The sequence below is a fragment of the Stegostoma tigrinum genome, chromosome 20, assembly GCF_030684315.1.
Source record: "Stegostoma tigrinum isolate sSteTig4 chromosome 20, sSteTig4.hap1, whole genome shotgun sequence".
NCBI lineage: Eukaryota > Metazoa > Chordata > Chondrichthyes > Orectolobiformes > Stegostomatidae > Stegostoma > Stegostoma tigrinum.
Window position 1 is genome coordinate 7798057 of NC_081373.1, and position 19584 is coordinate 7817640.

A 19584-nucleotide genomic window follows, 5' to 3' on the forward strand; every position below is an offset into this window, starting at 1 on the left:
AATAGAAATGTCAAATTCACTGCACTATTGGCACCATTCTTGGCGATCTGGTGCTGTATCAAAGGCATCTGTATACACATCTCTCTGGCATTCATCTCCCATGCCCACGTCTGAATCAAGACTTTGATGAAATCCAGAACCAAGCAGTTATTATGATGGAAATGAAAAATGATAAAGAATTAATGCCAGGAGACTACCAGATCCATTGCCAATTAAATTTACGTCAGTATGGTAGTAACACACAGAAGCTTCATGGAAGAAATCATGTCTGTGACATTGATTAGTAAGAACAAGGTCATTTTGATTGCTTTTTTAAAATAATTAACAGGATGAGGGCACTGCTGGCCAGGCAGCATTTTCTTACCCGTCCCTAATTGCCCAGAGGGCAGTTCAGAGTCAGCCACATCGCTGTGGGTCTGCAGTTACACGTAGGCCAGATCAGGTAAGGATGGCAGTTTCCTTCCCTAAAGAACATTAGCGAACCGGATGGGGTTTTTTCCGACAATCAACCATGGTTCATGGTCATCATTAGATTCTTAATTCCAGGTATTTTCATTGAATTCAAATTCCACCATCTGCCATGGTGGGATTTGAACCTGCGTTCTCAGAACATTATCTGGTCTGTGGATTAACAGTCCAGTGAAAATACTACTAGGCCATCACCTAATAAAAGGCTAGTCATTTGAACATGGGAACTGATGTTAGTTTTGGCGGTCTTGAAAAGCACCTGGTCCACCTGAGACTGCCACGGAAGAGTAAAGTACCTCAAAATTTTAAGCAACGTGCACCGTGCTCAACACTAACAGGCTGGTTTCAAAGACATTTTATCTCTCACTGAAGTGAGTCACTTGGTGTTTGAATATCAGTGCCAGTCTGAAGTCAGATATAAGCCATACATCCCTAGCCTTCTCAAACGGCATACTGCTTTGGTTATTCACAAGCAAGGTACTGAACAATGCAACCAGCCTGCACTTGTAAACCGTGCAGTGCCCAACGCTGGATGTGATTTTGCAATTTGACATTAGCTGAATAATACTAATGGATAATATAATGAATTACACTGACAACCAATGTATAATTGTAGTTTGAGCTTGTAGTGTGGTGCACTAATATGAATCTAACACCATATCTATTAATGCACAATGCTTGGTTCTTGGCAAACAAAAAGGCAGTGAGTGCGCATGTTCTGTTTCAATTCAACAAAATAGGCAAGAGGCATTTTCTGACTTAACCAATCAACCAGAGTGTAAAATGCCCTGATAAGTGTAAGCTTTTCATCTTAGAGACTGTAGAGGAATTGAGAGACGTGACAGTGAGGTAACACGTGTGCTGTCGGCAAACACATGGAACTCGGCACGTGTTTTAGATGATGTCACTGAAGAGCAGGATGCAGATGAAAATAGGAGAAGCCAAGTTCTTAGGAAGGGTCACTGGGCCCGAAATGTTAACTCTGTTTTCTCCTCCACAGATGCTGCCAGACCTGCTGAGCTTTTCCAGCAACTTTGTTTTTGTTCCTGATTTACAGCATCCGCAGTTCTTTTAGTTTTTAGAACCAAGGATAGTTTCCCGGGAGATTCTGGAGACAGTAGCGAAGGAGTAGGAAAATAACTCATTTCAGACGAGTCTCTGGCTATCGCTAGACATTTGAAAGTGAGAAACTGGCATTTAGCTGTAGTCCACACAGGTACGTAAGTGTTGAAGGGGCATGGTGTGGACAACTGTGTCAATAAATGCAACGGTGCTATAGGAACACCACTGTTTCTGAATCACACATCATCTTACTAGGATTTACACTGCTAATCTTTTATCAGTGCTGGATCATAATCCTGGAATTCCAATTCAACCCCACGAGCAAGCCCCGTGACAATGCAATTATTCAATGTGAAAGACCCCCTCCATTTCCTTTGGATAATCAGGAATGGGTAATAAGTGCTACTTTCACCACACAATAATATGTCATGTAACTATAATGAAAAGAGGGGTTTTCTAGAATCAATTCTAAATACTTCACAGTAAATGACTGAAAAGATTAACTAACTTAACCTTAGTTCAACCTCGGCTGCTGAACAATATATTGTGTACAACACTGTGATACTCCTATCATTTCACAACAGCTAATTACTCAAATTCCTATCCTATAAGAGATACTTGCTGCAGTGCCGTATCTCTTCAAAGTTCTGAGGTTGACCGTTGTTAAAATCGCTTCTCTATGGCAGACATTCTACATTCGCTCTCACTCGTGAAAACTAATTAATATGAAATTTAAATATAGTAGTTATAATAACCAGCACAGATACACAGAAGATAGGAGAAAGCCACTGACCCTCTCAGCTTGCTCTGCGATTCAATATTATCATGGATGATCATCCAATCAGTACCTGTTCTCTTTCCTTCCCCATACTTTTGATGCACTTAGCCCAACGAATGACATTTATCTGTTTCTTGAAAACTTTTAATGTTTTGCCTGCTAATGCTTTTGTGGTAGAGAATTCCATAGGGCTATCACTCTCGGGGTGAAGAAATTGCTCATCTCAGTTCTTAATGGTCTAAGCTGTATCCTTAAACTTTGACTGCTGGCTCCAGTCATTGGGAACATCCTTCCTGTGCTTACCTTGACTAATCCTCCTTAAACCAGGAAATAACAGGTCAGTCAGTCTACCCCAGTGGTGGGGAAACTACTGGAAACAATTTTGAGAGACAGAATTAATCTACACCTAGAGAGGCGAGATTTAATCAGGAAAGTCAGCATGGTTGTGTTAAGGGAAGGTCGCGTTTGACCAACGAAGAATTTTTGAATAGTTGCGTAGGTGAGGGCAGTGCATTTGACCCAGTCTACTTGGACTTCAGCAAGGCTTTTGGTAAGGTCGAGCATGGGAGACTGATAGCGAAAATAAGAGGCCAAAGAATCCAAGGAGATTTAGCTAATTGGATCCAGAATTAGTTGAGCAGCAGGAAGCAGGTGACAGTAGGGGAGTATGTGTGTGACTGGAAATCAAGTGTAGTGTGTCAAGTGGAGTTCCGTAGCGATCAGTGTTTGGCCACTTGCTGTTTGTAGTGCATATAAACGATTTTTAGGCTTGAATGTACAAAGGTTAATCAGTAAGTTTGCAGATGATGTGAAAATTGGTGAGATGGTGAACATTGAGATAACTTGAGATCACAGGTGGAGTCCAGACAACCTGGTCAGATGAACTGACCAATTGCATAAAGAGTTCAATCCGGATAAGTGTGAGGTGATGTATTTGGGCAGGACTATCAAAACAAGAGAGTACATAAAGACAGGTAGGATCCTGGGAAGTGCCAAGTATTAAAGGAGCCTTGGTGTGCATGTCCACAGATCCCTTGAGGCATCAGACCAGGTGCAATAATAGTTGAGAAGATACATGGGACACTGGCTTTAATTAGCCAAGTCATGGATTTTAAGAGCAGTGAGATAATGCTGAAACTGTGTAAAAAACATTGGTTAGGCCAGTTTGAGAGTACTGTATGCAGTTCAGGAATCCACATTGTAAGAGGGACGTGACAGCACTGGAGAGGGTTCAGACGCGATTTACCAGGATGTTACCTAGGCTGGAGAATTTTAGCTACGAAGAGAGAGATTGGACCCTGGGGTTGTTTTTCTTGGAGCAGAGGAGACGAGGATGGGAAGGGTGTGCACGATTGAGATCAGTAAAATTGAGGGGCATAAATATGGTTCACACGAAGAACTTTTCCTGCTTTGGAGGAGAGATCAATGACCTGGGACAGAGATTAAAAGGAAGAAACAGGAGATTTATTTACAGGGTATGTGAGGAAACCTTGTTTACACCCAGAGTTAATCTGGAACTCTGTCTGAAGGGGTGGTAGAGTAAAAAAAACACATAACATTTAAGCATTTAAATATGCACTTGTGATGCTAAGGCATACAAGGTTATGGGTCAAGTGCTGGAAAATAGGATTAGAATAATTAGGTGCTTGTTTTTGACTGGCACAGATTTAAGTGGCCAAAGGGCCTTTTTCTATGCTGTAGACATCTGACTAATTTTATGCCTTATTTCAGAGGGAACACCCCATTTTCTAAATCAACATTGACAAGCAAATAATTTGATAATCCTAAATGCAAGCTTGATAATTACAACTGGAAATAAAGATAACATAGGAACAAAGATTTAACTAGCTACAATAGTTTAGCAATAGCACATTGTATTTCCCCAAACTGAATTTAAAAGGAAAGATATGAAGGTTAAATCTCAGATAACAGTTACCAGAAAAGATTTCACACTATATACTTATGAAATAACTACAGCATAGAAATGGTCAGCTGGTTCATCATGTCTTAGCCTTTGGAAGAGCAACTTAGCTGGCCCCACTCCCCTGCCCTCTCTTAAATAGGCTAACAATTATTTTCTGTACTCTTTGTTGAATCATCAGCATACTTCTGTTCTGAAATGATATCACTGATTTAACAAAAACAAAGTTCCTCAGAACCTGTTCTGAGAAAGGGTCACTGGACCCAAAATGTTAACTCTTTTTTCTCCTCCACAGATGCTGCCAGACCTGCTGAGCTTTTCCACAACTTTGTTTTTGTTCCCAATTTACAGCAGCCACAGTTCTTTTGGTTCACTGATTTAACAGGTGTCTTATCCAGATTTATCACCATTCTGTAGATCTTGAGGTGCCCTATTTGGTTGTGACATATTGACAATTACAAACAAAAGCTAATTTTAAAAAAAAACAACCAACAATCATTAAGATTTCACTTTAAAGTTGCACCTTTTGATTCTGTAAACTGTACTTTTAAAAAAATTATCTAGATACAAAGCAAGTACTGTCCTTTAGATGAGTCACTAAACCCACTAATGGCTCATCTCCAGCAGTTGGAAAATGTAGTTATTTCTAGTATTATGACCAATAATCCCCCCTCAAATCAAAACCATCTAAAATTAAGAAACAAAGTCACCATGTTGATATTTGTGGGCACACTCTACATAAACTGGATGTTGTGAATGACTACACATCCAGTCATCAAACTTAGAAATAAGTAATTGTATAGCATGTTAAGATGTAATAACCTAAAATATAACTTTAATACTTCAAGGGGAACGCCACAACCAAAAACAAGGGTTACATTTAACAACAAACTCATTGAATCCGTCTTTTCACGGCTCCACTTATTATTCAACTCCGGGGCAGCAATAAGGATCACACCCAATTCACATGCCTTGAAGAAATTAAAAAGATCTTGGCTTTGAATGAGTTGATAAGCCTAAGTGGAGAAATTTAGATGTAATTCACTATTCTGATTGGCGTGATGGGTGATGGTGGATGGTGGGGGGTGGATGGTGGGGGGCAAGAGGTGAAGGAAGAAGAAACACGGAGGGGATGCTTGGTGGGGAAACACAGACGAAGCACGCAGCAGGGCCTGCAGGGGTCGGTCGGTCGGAAACCACTTGTACGGGGGTGCCACAGAGAGGGGGCTGCGTGAGACTCGGGAGCTGTGTATGTGAGTGGGAGGGGGCCGTGAGAGGACGACTGTTCCCTGACTTTCAAAAAAACTTCCACCCGCCACACCACACTGGAGCTTCGGGCTCCATCACCAAAAATAAGAGCCAACACCGGTCCTGCAAAAACAAAATGAGAGGGTGGAAGGAGCAGAGGGAGCCAGGCTGCGTCTGTGTGTAGCGGGCGGCGGGATTACGGTGCAATCGGTCCCCTCCCCTCAGACAGGCCACAGCTAATCCCCGGGCCTGGCTCCACACACGCTCTCCCCATAGCCTGAGCTCTGCTGGCCATGGCGTCACAGCAACCGCTCACTCCAGGACCAGGAGCTGGGGCTCGAGGCCTCCGAGAAGGTACAGGAGGGAATAAACAAAACCTCCTCCAACCGGGAGGCAAATACCGCCGGCGTTTAATCCCCTCCGCGCCCGGTTTGCCCCTCCGCTTCCCCCAACTCACCATCTTGTCCTCCTCAGAGCGACGGGGTAACTAGGGGCGGCGACGTCAGTACGTAGCAACGCCGGCGCCGTTGTCAACACGCCGGAGCTCCGCCCTCGCCCCGCCTCCTCGTCTGCCGGCGATCACAGGGAAATGCCGAGCCTGCGATTTACGTCACAGAAAGGTGCGCTCCCCGCTGGGTGACGTCCCTGGTTTTGGGGTGGGTTCGTGGAGGGAAGGCGGTGGCGACCTCGGCGTTCGTTGATTGGGCGCGAGGCCGCGGCCGGCGGAGGGAAATAGTCAAATTGATACATTGTTTTCTCCGCCCGATGGGCCTCAATGTAACAAATAAAAGATACAGTAACTCTCCAGGTACGTTCGTAACTTTGTCGTAGTCGTTCCCTTTCTTTCCTCCCTGCTTTATTGAACCCGCTCTTAATGCTTGCAGCCGCGTTTGGGTTTCCCACCCCCTCAGGAGCTGTCACTCCCACTTGCCCCACTTTGTACTCGTGTCACCCAGAGCTGACCTTCACTTGCTGTTCCTCAGTTTTCATCCCCCCACCATTGGCAACGTTCAGTCACTATATGAGTGCAACTTCCAAACATGATCGCTTGACCTAAAAGCGAAAAATTAGTGATTGGAGATTCTAAATGAGTTTTCGACTCATACAGCAATTATTTGCCACTTGTCGGATTGAAGATTTGCATTTCTGTGGTGCCTTTCACGACCTCGGATGTTTCAAAAGTGCTTCAAAGTGAATGTGATACTTGGGAGCAAAAAAAACAAAGTTGCTGGAAAAGCTCAGCAGGTATGGCAGCATCTAGAACTGAAATAATATATGAATGGCCAGTGTTTCAATTTCCAAACTGCAAGTAGTAGTTAATCAATGATTATTAAATAAGCTTTGTAAATAAGCAATAAGTCCTTTGAAGTTCAGTTTTTGGTCACATGGCCGTTAGCGTTCTCCAGAGTTTGATGGCAGATGTTGCATTTCTTTAACTTTGTGGGAACGTATTTATTGAAGGCAGACTGGTGAGATATTGCATCATATTCACACATGCTGCACTGATTACAATAATTTTTGTTTTGTTGTGATGAATCCAAAGCAATTTCTACTTTGAACAAGTTCTAATTGTTCACAGTGACATGATGCTGTGTCAAGAAACCCCACGTTCCATAGGCAAGACTTCTTTCTCTAAACAAGGTGTTAGATGGCCACTGCGAGTCAGTATACAGGGTACAAATGCTCTTCTCCAAATAATCTTCTTAAAATACAAAAAGAAACTTCATGAACTATAATTTGCAAATGCAGGCTACCCAATTTACATAACACATAGAGAAATTATCCCTTTGTTTTGGCCTGTACCATCTTCATGTGTTTCAGCGCAGGTATTTAATTCACAGTCTTCAAATTTTTGGAACTTTTAATGGTATGTGTGCAAATTGTTTTGCATGTTTTTCTGGCACCTGTTCTTTCTTAGAGTCTCTGGCTTGAGGGAATGCAATTCAGTTTGCAGGAATGCGCTGAATGCAAATTAAAGAAGTTGTCCTTGCTACAGCTACGTGAGGATTGCTCCATGCTCTAACCCACTGGCATCATGCTGCAGGGTGACTTCATCAACGACATTGTAGTAACTCAGCGCTGGCCCTGTTGTCACTCTGGATGTGAGTTTGCTCGCTGAGCTGGAAGGTTAGTTTTCAGACGTTTCGTCACCACTCTAGGTAACATCATCAGTGAGCCTCCGACATGACCCACTATCACTCGTATTCTTACACACAGATAAGGAAGGACACCACTTTGATTGGGACAACACATCCATTCCAGGACAAGCCAAACAAAAGGCTTCGTCAGAGGCTCACTGATGATGTTACCTAGAATGGTGATGAAACGTCTGAAAACTAACCTTCCAGCTCAGCGAGCAAACTCTCACATCCAGAACCTCAACCTGAGCTACAAATCTTCTCAAAACTCGCCTGTTGTCACTAGTTGTTTCATGCAAATCAAAGTGGCTACTTGTTCTATGTTCCAATGTCACCATGTTGCCTTTGCAGTGAGCTTGCATAGAGGTTTGCTAAACTTGCTAGAGAACAAAGCAAAAATCCAACAAATCTTTGCACTTTCATATCTGTTAATTTCAGCATCACTATGACAACTGTTAACTTATCAGGATCAAGGTGAATTTCTTTAACTCCCAACAGATGATCCATATAACAAAGTGTGGAGCTGGATGAACACAGCAGGCCAAGCAGCATCTCAGGAGCACAAAAGCTGACGTTTCGGGCCTGGACCCTTCATCAGAAAAGACCATAGGCCTGAAACGTCAGCTTTTGTGCTCCTGAGATACTGCTTGGCCTGCTGTGTTCATCCAGCTTCACACTTTGTTATCTTGGAATGTCCAGCATCTGCAGTTCCCATTATCTCAGATGATCCATATACTTGACTTCAGTCATCTTCAACTGTGTTTCCTCCTCTTCAGCTTCAGGTTCATTTGGTGAGTCACTGTAGTCTCACTGCACTCAGTTTTGATCGTGGCTTCTGCTGGCATCTTCCATTGCATGTCTACCCATGAAAGCTTCCACTCTGGCAAGATCACTACTATCTGTAGTCACAGAGTCATAAAGCAAGAGCGGAAAATTTTAATAAAAGACTTGAGGGAAAGATCTTTTTACACAAAGGGTGGTTTGCATGTGGAATGAACTGTCTGAGGAGCTGGTGGATGTGGGTGCAATTATAACATTTAAGAAACGTTTGGATAAGTGCGTGAAGAGGAAACGTTTGGACCAGGATATGGGCCAAGTGCAGGTAGGTGGGAATGGTCTGGTTTGGGATTATGTTCAGTATGGACTGTTTGGGCTGAAGGGTCTGTTTCCATGCTATGTGACACTATGACTCCAAACCCTAACACTAATTGTCAACCATTACATTGACCAACATGACAACCTCAGAGCTAGCAGGATTTGATGGCGTGGTTTCCTCAGCCAGTCCTGCTCTGGACCACCCCATCTAGCAGGCCCTCCTGGTTCATGTCAGAGAATCATGGGGACATTTTCTTCTTCTCTAACATTTTGTAAGTGTACATCTGTCTCCAATCAGTGGAGCTTTGGAATGCCAGTTCTCTTTGGAGTGCACAGCAGCCTTTCAAAAGTGACAGGATACCAGGGATCCTAGTCTTTTGATAGATATCCAGTGAGTCGTAAGTTCTTCTGGGATTGGTGAGTGGTAAGGTGGAGCTAGAATAGGGTGAGAGGACTGCCACACGTTTGGTACTTAATGAGATGAGCTTGTAAAGCTATTGCAAGAAATCAAAGAAATTTTATGAAACTGACACTTCGCTAGAAAAACTTGAGATTCAGTTCTCTGTTTATCATTAATGTTGAAGTGATGAATGTTGTCTAGGTCACTAAGTCCATTCCCTCTTCTCCAAATGTTGCCATGGCATCTTTCACAAGCAGTTAAGGAATCAGTTTAATGACCCACATGAAAGATGTGTACCACTGTAGCAAAGCTTCAATCAGGATTATGTGCTGAAGTCTGCAAAGTGGGTCCTGAGCCCTCATCAGGATTTCCTAATAAGTGAGCTACAACAGGCACTTTTGGTTCCAAAATTTACACATCCAACTAAAAGGAGGGTTCATGATGTAACAATGTTCATCAAAAATTCAGATTGACCTCAGCGTTTATTTGTTAAGCATGGTTGCCTTTGACCGATAGCTCATGCAGCACACACTGTTTGCTATGTAAATAATCAATTTTAAAAATTCCAAAGTGGACTATCCCAAAAGTACAAAGTCTAACAAATAGTTGTTAGTATCTCAGTCTCGGACGAAACATTTTAATCTTCACTAATGTTCATAAACTATCTATCTCACAATCAGAACTACTCAGTTGAGTTACTGTCGGTGCAACATGATACCAGCCATCTGTTATACTTCAACGGTAGTATTTTATTTCGTGGAATTGATGGTATTTTTCAGAATTAAATTTCTGCACCTTATTGACCCTGAACCACGTCATGCAAACATTCCACTGGAAGTCTATACAAATACACCATCTCTTGTTTTTGTTTTCTTTCTTCGTTCCATTCACTGGATGTTGGCTTTGCTGGCTGGCCAGCATTTATTGCCCATCTTTAGCTGCCCTTGAGAAGTTGGTGGTGAGCTGCCCTGTAGAACCACTGCTGTCCACTTGATATAGGTGGACCCACAATGCTGTTAGGGAGTGAGTTCCAGGATTTTAATTCAGCTATGCTGAAAGGAAGGTGTTATATTTCCAAGTATGAAGAGTGGCTTGGAGGGAAACTTGTAGGGGGTGGTGTTCCCTTGTATCTGCTTCTCTTGCCTTCTGGATGGACGTGATTGTGGGTTTGAAAGGTGCTGTCTGAGGATCTTTGGTGAATTTCTGCAGTGCATCTTGTAGAGAGTACACACTGCTGCTACTGAGCGTCAATGGTGGAGGGAGTGGATGTTTGTTAATGTGGTGCCAGTCAGGTAGGCTGCTTTGACCTGGATGGTGTCATGCTCCTTCAGTGTTATTGGAGCCAAACCATTCCAGACAAATGGAGAGTATTTCATCACATTCCTGATTTGGGCCTTGTAGAGTGTGGAGATATTTAAGGATAGAATTCCAGGCAGAGAGCTGCCGAGGCGTGGCCATTAGTAGTGGGGTGATGGGAATTGGAGTGCAACATTGGCTTGCATGTAAGGTTCAAATGAAACTCATATTAGGACAATGTTGCTAAACACTTGACTAAATCCTGTTAAAACTTGCCCTTAGCAACCCTGTAAGGAGTGGTGGCCATGCCTTGTACAGGTAGCTCATTTCAGTATGGTTAATATTAAGAATTCTGAAGCTACCCTACTCTGGAAATGTGTTAGTGTGGAAGAAATACTCGATTCTATTATTCAAAATTATCTGTAATATTAATATTCCTTTTAATTTACTGTAAGGATAAAGATAGATCTGTTTCCCAATGCATTGCTTTGCTTTGCCTGACTGGCCAGAAACTGAAGGAATAGAAGCAGCATTAAATCTAAAGTGCTGGTACAAGGATGGCTTGGCTTTTATGGTCACATCTGAAGCAGCGACGCTTGCTGCTGCTCTCAAAGAAAACTGCCTTCAAAGATCTAGATTTCCTTTTTCCCAGCGTCGATTTGAATGTGCCGTCGACTCACTAGGATGTCCACGTGTGCAGCAAAAGTGAGAGTCATCAAGCAGGATAAGTAACCAAATACACTGAAGTATTCTCAAGGCAAGAAAACGACCTGTAAACAACTGTTTACTTTCAATTATAAATTTTGCAGATAGAAAAATAAATTATTTGATGTGTACACATAGTATTAATGTAAAAGATAAAATATCAAACTTTAAAAATACTATGCATGTTTCTTATCTCATTACAGTAAGTTGAAGATTAATAATAACATTTTATTTCAGCATCAGTAAACTTTTAGCAGTTATTATAAACTTAGCGACTCTTAAAAGTCCAGTAATGCCTCATTTAAATAATGTGTAACTTTTTCAAGGTTCTTTCTATGAAGTTGCTGGTCTGCAGGGCATTTGACATCACTCCAGTGACTTCAATTTGATTGCAGTCTGAGGAAGCTTCAACAGCATAGTCATTCTTAATCTAATGCTATCAGTATAACTTGCATCCTGCTGCCCCTGCTTATGTCGTCTTCCTTTAAATGCATCTATGCCGTTTAATTCGGCCACTTACAGTTGCAGCAAGTTTCACATTCTTATTCTGCTGTCGTGGTAAAAGAATTTGCTACTTTGCTTTTGCTGACTATCCTGTATTAATGCAGGAATGTAGAATCACTGACAGCAGCATTTGGATTTCTGCATTCAGCTGCTCATGTGCAGGCTCCAGAAGTTGCTGTCAATTCCAGAGAAGTAATGACGGTGATGCTGACAGCTTTGCCTTTATTACTGCTGCAGAAGCCTGTTGTTAGATTTTACATTGAAAATCTATGCCAGTCTGTTCTAAGAATTCAATTTTCACGGACAATACAGTTCTCAATTATTTAGCACAGATCACTTTATTATTTGCCTCCTGTTTGCAACCAGAATAAACTGTCATGAGCTTTATTAGGGCATTACTTTTTGTGGAAGTAAGGAAAGCTTTATTCTCATCAATGTGAAGCAGAAAATATATTCAGCAGATAAGGGTATCATGGAGTCAGCAACACTTTGGTGAGGTAGAAATGACATTCGCACATAGCTGTTTTGAAAATGCATTTGCACAGATCCCTTATGCCTCAGTGGTGCATTAATTATCTTAATTGTGTGGTACTGAGTAACAGGAATTTCGACAGTTTGAAATAAGCTCCTTACAGGATCCTTATCCAGAATACATTATGATTGAATGGCAGAATAGACTCAGGGAGCTGAATGGCCTACTTTTGTACCTAAGGAACATACAGAATTTGAGCAAGAGTGAGCCTTCAGACATCTTAAACTGCTCTGCCATTCAATGCAATCCTTGATGATTTGATTGTAATCTCAACTCCATTTTCCTGTCCACTCCTGATATCCTTTGATATATTGTTAATCCAGATTCTCCCTGTCTCCATTTTAATCTGCCTCCACCACTGTCTGGAGAGGAGACTTCCTCAGATGTGCGATGCCCTGAAAGAAAAACATTTTCCTCATCTCCATCTTAAATAGGAGACCCTTTTATATTTAAACCAAGTTCCCTGCTTCTAGTCTGTTTGTAGAGGGATTTCTAATCTCGACCAATAGGTGCAGCAGAGCTGGTCTTTATACATAATGTCAATGTCATTCAGTTAGTGATTGATAGTCCTCCAATTGTTCCCACTGAAAAACTTGCTTGAATTGACTGTGTAGGAGGTTCAGCACAGAACTGAGCCAATCATTCATTACTGTTTATGTTCCACTCAAATCTCCTTTTGTTTTTCATCATCCTATGGTATCAGCATAGCTCTCTATTCCCTCTTACTTCAGATGATGGCCTATCTTCTCTTTAAATCAAATGGAGAATTGGCTAAATCACTCCCATGCACATTCTCACCTCTATCTCTGGTAAGTAAATGTCTTCAATGATTCCTTATTTTATTTCTTGCTGATGATCTTGCATTGAACGGTCACTAGTTTTGCTCACCCCCTGTGACAATATTCATTCAGGTCTGCTCAGTTTAAATACCTCTTTCAGGTCACGATGTCAGCCTTCTCTTTTTAAGAGAAAAGAGACAGAATCTCTTTGTCCTTTCACATGGGTGAGGTATGACTCAGGGATAATGTCACTGGATTGCTAAGGGAGAGACTGAAGCTAATGCTTCGGGAGGCTGGGTTTGAATCTCATCATGGCAGATAATGAAATTTGAATTAATTAAATTGCAGAATTAAATCCTAGTCTAAAGGTGACCATGAAGCTGTTGTCAACTGTAGTAAAAACCCCGCTGATTCCCTAATGTCCTTTTAGGGAAGGAAATCAGCTGGTCTGACCTACGCATGACTCCAGTTCCACAGTAAAGTGGTTGACTTATAACTGTCCTCTGAAATGGCTGAGCCAAGCCATTCATTTCAAGGGAAATCAGGGATTGGCAACAAATGCTGACCTTGCCAGAGACACCCACATCCCAAAAAAAATAGAAATTTCATAGAATCATAGGGGTCAAAGCATAATAGGCCCTTCAGCCCATCGAGCCCATGCAAGTTAAAAACAGCTACCAAACTATTTCAGTGCAATCTTCCAGCTCTTGGCCCACAGTCTCGTGTCCCTTGGCATCGCAAGTGCGCATCTAAATAATTCTAAAATGTTATGAAAGTTTCTGCCTCTTGAACCCTTACAGGCGGTGAGTTCCAGATTCACACCACCCTCTGGTGGTTTTGTTAAAGAAAAAAAATGCCCTGCATTTCTGGTTTCTCGTACATTCTTGAGGTCTTAGATGTTGAGAGTTCTTTAAGGTTGGTTTCAGACAGAATCCAGTTCCAATCTGACCTGTCAACTTGCCCACTCAGCACTTGTAACTCTATCCTGGCAAAAGTTTCAGGAAAATTAAGGAAATGCTTTGGAGGATCATATTGTCTCCTCAGTATAACATTACACGTATCCTCAGAATATATCTTTGGGAAACAAGAGTCCTAAATGTTGGAAAATTTTAGAAATTACGTGGTCTGTTATTTTGATTGCATCTTGCTTCTATTTTGTGGGATTTTCTTTGGTCACAATATGCTAGTGCACTCCACAATAGAAATGTGGAGAGACTGATGTGGAGAATCTTTCTTTTCATTTGGGACTCAAAATCAGCGTGAACCCATACACATTAAAGACTTCAGTTAGGTGACAGAGCAAAGTTATCTTTTTTCTCATTGCAATGAATCCACAGCTAACACCTGCAGTAACTTAATTTACCAATAAAATTGGCAATTTCTTTGAGCGACTAAGAATCATTAGTGCGTGAAAGGGAAACATTAGTATTGCATGGGCTTTGTGAAGTGGGGGTGGGGGGGTGGCATGGTGTGGAAGCAAATTATGTAGTTGGAGCATTATTAGGATTCGATTGAGGATCCTTCATCCATCATTAACCCCAAACCTAACTGGAAGTGGCAGATGCTCCCTCTGAATTGTCATTCATGTTGCTTAGCAAGTAGAAATTATGATTAAACGGATGAAATGTAAAAGCAGAAATCCCTTTCCCAGTCAATATAATGATTGATTGTAATAATTGTTTAGTAGTATAGACTTGAATTTTGCTGAAAAATACATAATTTTGCAAAGCTTTTTGTCTTGCACTAAGGACAATCCATAAGAAATACCAAAATAAAGTGAAAACAACATTTAATCTGCACGAGAACAGCGTTCTGATTAGTTGGCAAGTGCATTCTGATTGGTAGAAGCGTTGCTATGGTTAGTGTATCAGTTAGGTGATAACTGACAATTAGGGTTAGGTTTTGGAGTCATTGAGTTATACATCATGGAAACAAGTCCTTTGGCCCAACTTATCCATGCCAGCTGAACTAGTCCCATTTGCCTGCGCATGGCCCATATCTCTCCCAAACCCTTTTTATGCATGTATCTGTTCAAATATCTTTCAAATGTTATTATTGTACTTGCTTCTACCACTTGCTCTGGCAGCTTGTTCTATATATGCACACTCTCCGTGTGGAAAATTTGCCCCTCCTCACCAAGCTCAGTTCGGTATCAGCATGGTTTCATGAAGGGCAAGTTGTGCTTGACAAACTTGCTGGAGTTCTTTGAGGATGTAACCAGCAAGGTGGATAATGAGGATCCGATGGACATGGTAAATTTAGATGGCCAGAAGGCATTTGACAAGGTGCTACATAAAAGTCTGTTCCAGCGGTTAGGTCCCAACAGGTTTAGAGTAGAGTATTGGCTTGGATAGAGGGTTAGCTGACCGACAGAAAACAGAAGGTCTGGATAAATGGGTCCTTGAGGTTGTTGACTTCCTTGCCGACCTGGCTTGTTCTCGTTCAGACGTTTCGTCACCATGCTAGGTGACATAAACAGTGGAGCCTCTGATGAAACGATGTTACTCTACTCCGCTGGGAATTTACACTGTCCGGTCCGTTATGGTGACTAGTGTCATTTCCGGCTTTGATCTGTATGGGTTTGTTTATGGGGTCCAATTCTATATGTTTGTTGATTGAAGTACACATGGAGAACCATGCCTCTGGGAATTCCCATGCATGTCTTTATTTGGCTTGGGCTACTATGGTTACCTTGTTCCTGTTGAAATGGTTGCTTCTGATCAGTTCTGAGGAACGTCACTTGGCCCGAAATGTTAACTCCGATTTCTCTCCACAGATGATGCCAGACCTGCTACCTCTGTCTGTGATTCTCATTTGTTTGAATTCAAAATTTAAGGAAATTGAAAGTTCATAATGTCAATGAACCAGCACAAACATCTGTGACCCACCTACTGTTTCATGAACATTTCCTCAGAACAGATCAATACATTGTCATATTAATCTGGTAGGAACTGTATCACATTTAACTAATGGACGTAGGGTACGTTTATGATGAGATATTTTAGAAGAAAACACAATTTGTCTTCCAGGTTTGAAAGTGCTAAGATGTCAGAAAGTACAGTGGATCTCACTAAATTTGACATTGCTGCACCTCGTTGGGATCAGACAACTTTCGTGGGCAGGCTTAAGCACTTTTTCAACATTACAGATCCTCGCACAGCGTTAATGTCAAATGCAACCCTTGACAAAGCCAAGGATTTGGTTGACAGTTTCAGGTATGTAATTTAGTCACTTCATCAGGTTGTTTCAGTATAAGAACATGGGTCCATCGCTGGCCAGTTTGTTTGAATTGGCAATTGGCCAACAGAGGGGCAAGAACACAGACGAGCTGGCATTTTCTGATCTTTATGGGGATGGGCAAGAAATGCCTAGGGATGGGCAAGAAATGCTGGCCAGCCAGCGATGCCCACATCCCACAAAAATGCATTTTAAAGAAATGACAGTTTCTGATTTTTCATAGTGAGGTGACATGTTTACCTTTGGGATTTACAGAAATATCATCACCACAACTGAATAAAGAAAAATAGATGGACGTTCCAGAGGATAGTTCATGTGTGGAATGATCTGCTCGAGGAAGTGGTAGTTGCAAACAATGTTAGAACATTTAAAAGACATTTAGCAAAGTACATGAATAGGAAAGGTTTAGAGGAATATAGGCCAAATGCAGGCAAATGGGACTAGCTCAGTTTGCAAAACTTGGTCAGCATGGATTGATAAGGGTCTTTTTCCATGGTACATGACTGTTTATATGGTACGCACCTCGACCCCAGGTCATCCCAAAGTGCTCTAAATCCAATGAAGTTAAAACAGAAAACACTGGAAGCATCCAGTTAATCATTTGACATCCAATCCACAAGCTCACCACTCTTTGGGTGAAGAAATGTCTCCTTGTCTCCATCCGAAATGGTTTACCCAGAATCCTCACACTGATCCCTGGTTCTGGACACACCCACCATCAGGAACATCCTCCCTACATCTACCCTGTGTGGTTCTGTTAGAATTTGATAAGTCTCTATGAGAACCCCCAACCCCACCTCATTCGCCTGAACTCCAGCATTAACAGTCCCAACGCAGTCAATCTCTCTTCGTACATTAGACCCACCCCTGGAATCAGCCCGCTAAACCTTCACTGCACTCTCTCTAGAGCAAGAGCTTCCTTCCTCAGAAAAGGAGACCAAAACTGCACACAATATTCCAGGTGTGGCCTCACCAAGGCCCTGTATAACTGCAACAACTTGTTGAGCTTTTCCAGCACTTGCTGTTTTTGTTAACTATGTTCCGTCATCTGTATATCTACAGAAATTATCATATTAATCCCTGTTAAATGTGCTAATTCACGGGAACACGGATTTATTACTGCACGTAAGATCATTAGGCCCATCTCCTGCCATTTCTATCCAAATAATCAGTCAGCACCCCTCTTGAATGTCTCAATTGAACATGTCTTCTCCATATTTCCAGTCAGTCCAATCTAATTTATAGACTGCAATATTTGTCAAAGTATGAATACTGAGTAAACTGAGCCATGATTTCCTGGGATCACATTTCTTTCAGTTTTTGAACAGCATTTACTGTCTTCCACAAACCTCAGAAAAGGAAAATATTGTTGAATCACATCGCTGTTTATTTGCAGTTGTCATCTTGACCTAGTCATCCTACCCGTACCTTCAACACAATTGCTTTCTTTTGTTTCCCTCGCTACCCAGAAAATAAACGAAAAAGCTGAAAGACTAAATTTTAATAATGCCAGACGCAATTATAGGATATCATCAAAGGCACCAGAAGTACTTAGTGTTGATACCAGAAAATGGAAAACAGGCATTAACACCAGAGAAAGCACATCCAAATCCATCTCAGATAAGTGGAAGAGGCTATAACATGAAATAAAATGGTCTAAAAACAGATTGTGACCATTACTGAAATGTTCTAGACCTAAAAGTATAAAAGTACTCGTTAAAACTGCAAATCTGAAATTAAAACTACAGAATGCACAGTGGGTTAGTGAGCATCTGGAGGAGGAAAGGCGTGTTAAAGCTTCAATCAGAACCTTGCAATTACCTGCAATTGATTTGGGAATGATGCTTCCTCACCTGTCGGTTGTGCTTTGTGTGAGAAAGGTGACACCTGGTGTTGAGGTGTAAATCCTTCCCATACACTGTTGCTGTTGAATCATAGTGAATATTATACATAATGCGGCCCACCACTCTTTTAGTCTCACACATTAGCTGCAGCTCTGTTAAGCTAATCAGATCTTGTGCGTACTGTTCTGAAAACCAACAGGGTACAAAGTCCCATCTTCATATTGCGGGTGTCCTCCATCATGCCCTGTAGCACCACCAAAATGTTAGAGAGGACGGACTTCAAACAGATCTAGCAACTGAAAATTGGGCGCTGATTTTGATCTTACCGTAAGCCGTAACCTCATGTACCGACATACCCCACTCTGCCATCAAGCCAGAAGTTCGACCCTGGCTCATTGAAGAGTGAATGAGGGCTTGCACCAAGCATATCTAAAAATGAAGTGTCCAAAGAAACAGTATGTAATAGGCAGGGCTAAATGATCCCCAAACCATCTGATCTAAGCGTTGCAGTCCTGTCGTATCCCCATCATGAATGGTAGTGGATAAGTAAACAACTAACAGGAGGTGGTGTCTCCGTAAGAACCCATATTGTGGAACAATGGGGGAGTCCAGCATTTCGTTGCAAAAGACAGGACTGAAGAATTCACATTCTTCTTCAGTCTGTGGGCATCTCATCCTGAAGTCCCCAGCATCACTGTCTTCAATTTGATTCACTCTGTGACATCACGAAATAGGCTGAAGGCACTGGATGTCACAAAGTGGGAGAGGCATTTGGTATTGTCATTGGGCTTTCAGTTCAGAGACCCCAAACTAATACTCTCAGGATGTGCGTTCAAATCCCACCATGGCAGATAGTGGTACTTGAAATCAATTAAAACTTCAAATTGAAAGCTGGCCTAATGGTAACCATTATTATCAATTGTTGTAAAAACCTATCTGGTTTCTTTAATATCCTTTAAAGAAGGAAACCTGCCATCCTTACCTGCCCTGGCCTACACACCTTCAGACTCTGTGATGCAGTTAACTCTTAGTTGCTCTTTTGATTTAACCTAGCAAGCCAATCAGTTCTAGGGACAATTATGAATGGGCAATAAATGCTGGCCCTGCCAGCAATGCCCATATTCCATGAATGAATTAAAAAAAAACTACAAGGTGCAGACGGGAAACTGGGCACTGACTCTACAAACAGCTCACCCACATAATCTTAAGGGGACCACTGGCCTAGCGAGCAGTGTCCACGCCTTATAAATGAATAAACAACACAGACACCAGAAAAGAGACAAAGCTGGAGGAAAAGAACTTTTGACTCTGAGATAATGGGAACTGCAGATGTTGGAGAATCCAAGATAATAAAATGTGAGGCTGGATGAACACAGCAGGCCAAGCAGCATCTCAGGAGCACAAAAGCTGACGTTTCAGGCCTAGACCGTTCATCAGAAAAGGGGATGGGGAGAGGGTTCTGAAATAAATAGGGAGAGAGGGGGAGGCGGATCAAAGATGGATAGAGGAGAAGATAGGTGGAGAGGAGACAGACAAGTTAAAGGGGCAGGGGTGGAGCTAGTAGAGATGAGTGTAGG

At 41.9% G+C, this 19584-nt stretch overlaps 1 protein-coding gene across 6 annotated transcripts in view; it reads left to right on the forward strand.

Annotated features, from left to right (window-relative positions):
- The first annotated feature begins 6149 nt into the window (after positions 1-6149).
- The window catches only part of sfxn2 (sideroflexin 2), a 78446-nt gene continuing 65011 nt past the window's right edge, over positions 6150-19584 (forward strand). For 3 of the 6 annotated variants that reach the window (XM_048551493.2, XM_059652966.1, XM_048551497.2), the window contains exons 1-2: positions 6150-6285; positions 15956-16141. In XM_048551493.2, coding sequence (XP_048407450.2) covers positions 15972-16141 — 170 coding nt within the window. In that variant the 5' untranslated portion in view covers positions 6150-6285; positions 15956-15971. Of the gene's footprint in view, positions 6286-6407; positions 6723-15702; positions 15871-15955; positions 16142-19584 lie in introns of those variants that run through there. The other 3 variants (XM_048551494.2, XM_048551495.2, XM_048551496.2) reach the window with 3 other exon arrangements.